Source organism: Atractosteus spatula, chromosome 9 (genome assembly GCF_055471065.1).
Source record: "Atractosteus spatula isolate fAtrSpa1 chromosome 9, fAtrSpa1.hap1, whole genome shotgun sequence".
Lineage (NCBI taxonomy): Eukaryota > Metazoa > Chordata > Actinopteri > Semionotiformes > Lepisosteidae > Atractosteus > Atractosteus spatula.
Window position 1 is genome coordinate 52,274,401 of NC_142714.1, and position 4,141 is coordinate 52,278,541.

Consider the following 4,141-nt stretch of genomic DNA (forward strand, 5'->3'; position numbering starts at 1 on the left):
TTTTTTTTGCCCTGTTCTGAAGATGAAACCAGCTTTTCCACAGAGATTAAGGGTAAGATTAGGCTTGAGAACTCTTTTAAAAGTATATGATAATTAACACTTTAAAATCAAAGAGATGTATAAAATTCTAAGAATTCTTTGTCCTGCTATTTTTTGGCAAAACGAGAGAAGTAATGAAGAGAGAAGTGTGCTTTGTACATCTCAAGAGAAAAACCTGAATTTTAATACAAAATATTTTAAATGTGCTGTTTCTTGTGCTATTCAGTCCTATTGAACTTTGCGCTGATTATCTCAGGGGGCTGTTCGTGGGGTCCCCAGAGAGACAACGCGAATACGCCGGATTCTATGTCCACTGTTTTTTTAGGACTTTGGTTTTGAAAAAGACATTGACGTTGTCATACGAGTTAAATTGTCTTAAAATGGCAAATAATGACGGGAAAGTTACAACTGCTTTTAGCTACAGTACATGTGTGTTCACAGGAACTGCAAACCAGCCTGGGTATAATGTCAATTTGATCGCCTCGCTGGCGCTGCTGATCTGATTTATCTGAAAGGGAGGAAAATAAACGTTGGTAGCCCAGCGTGTCCTGGTGTCTGTTCGCGGAGGGGCTGTACCACAGCAAATAACTGGGCTTTTGGACCCTGTGGGGTCGGTGCGTCGCCATTGATCCTCGTCTACCAATCCCGTTCGCCTTTCGCAGCGCCTTTGTACCTCCGACGGGCGCGGGCCGGCGGCGCGGCTCCGCTCTGGATGAGAGGGAGACGGCGACGATGGCTTCTCCAAGGACGGTTACCATCGTGGCTCTCTCGTTCGCTTTAGGCCTGTTCTTCGTCTTTATGGGGACCATTAAGCTCACGCCGCGGTTAAGCAAAGACGCCTACAGTGAAATGGTAAGCGCCTACTATAAATAAAAAACAATAACGTAATAACATGGCTTCGGAAAGCGAAGGCATTGTTTTGCTGATCAGTTACAAGGATGCAATCGGCTTTCCCTCACAGATTAGAGAAGCGATGCTCTCCTAGTATGCAATAGAAATACCACCGTTAAATGCAAAGTGAGTATTTACGTGTATGTGTCTGATAACTAGGTGTTTGCGCTTTGCGGTATGCAGTCACCGGCTTGCATTGAGAGCAACCCTTTGTCAAGCATCTTTCGGACGCTGTGAAATCAGAATAGTGTACAATGGATCTTCAGCTCTGTGAAATGCGTAATCATAAGAAGATAATATGGAAAGAAACGCGCTTGTGAATCATTGAGCCATCTGATCTTTGACGTGGACACTAAGATGAAAGTTTTAGGTGATATAAAATGTGATCGCCGCTAATGAGCTGTAATTCCTATGCTTAAAAATCCGCAAAAGGTTTCCCTGAAGCAGCCAGCCCGAGAGCCGGCTGTCTGCTGCTTGGACAATGGCGGCTCTTTCCAGCAAATTCCACGCTGCACCTGGTGCTGATGTTGCATCTCGTCTTCGAGCTGAGAGCACGTACACGGGCACCTCCGGTCCCCGGTCCTCACAGCGAGTTACTGCCCCCAGAACTGAACCGCACTAGCTTTTCGGTACCAAGTCTAAACTAAGTTTAACATTTTAATGTCAGTTTGGAAATCAGCCTCAGTACAATTCCAATTTGGGAGTGATAGGGATGTGGGGGTGGGGGGTGGGAGATCACAGAAATAACTATAATAAAAAATGTTTATTCTTTGTATAGACAAGGTGAACACAATCCACCATCTCTTTGAAACGCTTCCATTGTGTTGCAGTGAGGGGCTTTATTCATTTATCCTGAAGCAGATTAGAGCAGCTTTTTCCCTCTCCTGCCTTTTCTGGGAAAACATCCCTCTTTCTGCTCCTGCCCGTTGCTGTGTCCACAATCAGCCCCTCCTCCCAGGACGAACGTCTTGCACTCTAAAATGCTCTGCCTCTCCGCAGAAACGAGCCTACAAGAGCTACGCCAAGGCCCTGCCGGGCCTGAAGAAGATGGGCGTCAGCTCGGTGCTCCTCCGGAAGACCATCGGCACCCTGGAGGTGGGCTGTGGCGTCGTGATGACCCTGGTGCCCGGGCGGCCCAAGGACGTCGCCAACTTCCTGCTCCTGCTGGTCATGCTGGCGGTGCTCTTCTTCCACCAGCTGGTGGGGGACCCCCTGAAGCGCTACGCCCACGCGCTGGTCTTCGGCATCCTGCTGACCTGCCGGCTGCTGGTGGCGCGCCAGGGCGAGGACCGGCCGGAGCCGGAGGACAGCCGGGAGGAGCAGGCCAACGCTCGGGACAAGAATAAGGTCAAGGTGTCGTAGGGCCGTGCCAGGAGGAGACGGGGCCGCCCCAGGAAGAAGAAGACCGTCGCCACAAACGTGACAGCCGCAGCCTTCCCAGCTTCCCTTTCACCTGCTCCGGTTCGCCCCCCCCCCCCCCCCCCCCCCGTTTAGCACCGTAGCCCCGCCCACAGACAGTCGCACCTGTGGCCACTGTTTCCATACAGATCTCCGTAGACACGGAGGGGAGAATCCGCGGTTCCCTTCCTTGTGATCCACGTAGGTTCCAACTAAATGCATTTTATTTCCTTCACTAGCGTAACATTTTGAGCACACAAGTGAGCTCTGTGAATGCTGATGCACCGCCTGTTGGAAACGTGATGTTTTTTTCAGCCCCGTAATATGGATTCCACCAGATGTGATAATGTCTATATTTTCTGTGAGGTTTGTTTGTACTTTAGCTTCAATACAGAAGGCATGATTTTCCCTGCTGCCAAACTGTGACCCCACTGTCCTTCCACTGCTATGGAATGGGTAGTGTGTTGCACAGGGAAAATGGGGCCCCGGGTCTTAGAATGAACATTGCGAATGGCTGTGCTGTTCAGGCAAGCATGGGGAAACTCTGGGCACACGTGGCGATACATTTCCTTTTTCTTTCTGAACAGTATCGATAACGGACTTGGTTGGTAAATAAAGTGTGTTTTTTGTCTTGTGCTGTTATCTGCTATCTGTCTGTCTCTGAGATCCTCTCTCTCCCCTCCTTCGAAGAGCATGCAGTGTTCAGGAATTCCTTTCTTGTAGAGACTGGGTGAAACTGCCTCCTGGTGAACTGATGGGGTCCCACACACATGCTGTCCTAGCTCTGCAGGTCCTTTCCTCTTGGTTTAAAGTAGCATGGCTGGAAGAAAGTAATCCCACTTGTGCTGTTTAATCCCTGTTCCTAATTTACTTCCGTGTCTGACCACTAAGGGGGGAAAATCTTTTGGCTGTACTGTGAGTGTATTGTTTTTACCCTGTGTTGTTCTGTTATTGATATATAAAATGGCAAAATGTTTTGAACTGTGAAAAAGCTCAAACAAAGGTGTTCTATTTCGGTGCCTCATGGAATGAAAGGGTAATACAGCATCTCCCTGTGCTGTGACTTTATCAGTGTGGTTTTTTTCTTTGTCAGCCCGTGGCTTGTCCCTGCAAGGAAACGAGTTCAGAAATAATACAGTGGAGGGAGAACAGCACCAGGCAACGCCATGAGAATTTTCACGATTCTCCTGATATATATCTGTGGCACAGTTTTTGAAAAACATCCTTCTCAAAAGTCGTCTTTTACAACTCGGATTTAAAAATACATTTTCACTGTGGCATTTTATCATGGGACCTGTAGGGTAGTGTAATTTAAAGAACATACGTTTTAAAAAAGTGAAATTGCACTATTTTTAATGGTACACTAAATGGAAATAACTCAGGTGCAGTCTCCCATGTTTGTAAGAGAGTATTATTTCACACGGATCATGAAACAATACGGTAGTGTCAGCCCTGGAGAAAAGCACCACACATACGGCTGCTTTTTCCCTGTAAAACCTAATGAGCTAAATAAAGACACCTCTTTGGGAAGAAATATGGATTTGTCATTTTTCTTCGTTACACTGTGACCTCCTTCAAAACTGCCATAATTCCGGGTGTTCATTCTGAGTGCTGGTGCCATACCAGTTAGTGCCCCTGGGCATTGTGTTGGACTCTGGCCTGGGGATCCTTCTGTGTGGAGTTTGCAGGTTTGTGTCTGTGTGCTTTTTCTACAGGTCCCTTGGTTCCACTGGTATTGTTAACATGTCTCTCTATGTAGGTGTGTGTGCCCCCTGTGACCGGTATTCCATTCTGGGAGTAATCCAGACTTTTG

The 4,141-nt window shown here is 47.6% G+C and overlaps 1 protein-coding gene across 1 annotated transcript; it reads left to right on the forward strand.

Moving 5' to 3' along the window:
* The first annotated feature begins 487 nt into the window (after positions 1 to 487).
* Positions 488 to 3,862, forward strand: tmem35a (transmembrane protein 35A). Its single transcript, XM_088925592.1, has 2 exons — positions 488 to 891; positions 1,930 to 3,862. Exons 1-2 carry the CDS (start codon positions 772 to 774, stop codon positions 2,290 to 2,292), a joined length of 483 nt encoding a protein of 160 aa, XP_088781718.1. The 5' UTR covers positions 488 to 771; the 3' UTR covers positions 2,293 to 3,862.
* The last annotated feature ends 279 nt before the right edge of the window (positions 3,863 to 4,141 follow it).

Coding starts and splice junctions, on each gene's coding strand:
- tmem35a (XM_088925592.1), top strand. CDS start 772: ATGGCTTCTCCAAGGACGGTTACCATCGTGGCTCTCTCGTTCGCTTTA. Junction 892..1,929: donor AAGACGCCTACAGTGAAATG/GTAAGCGCCTAC, acceptor GCCTCTCCGCAG/AAACGAGCCTACAAGAGCTA.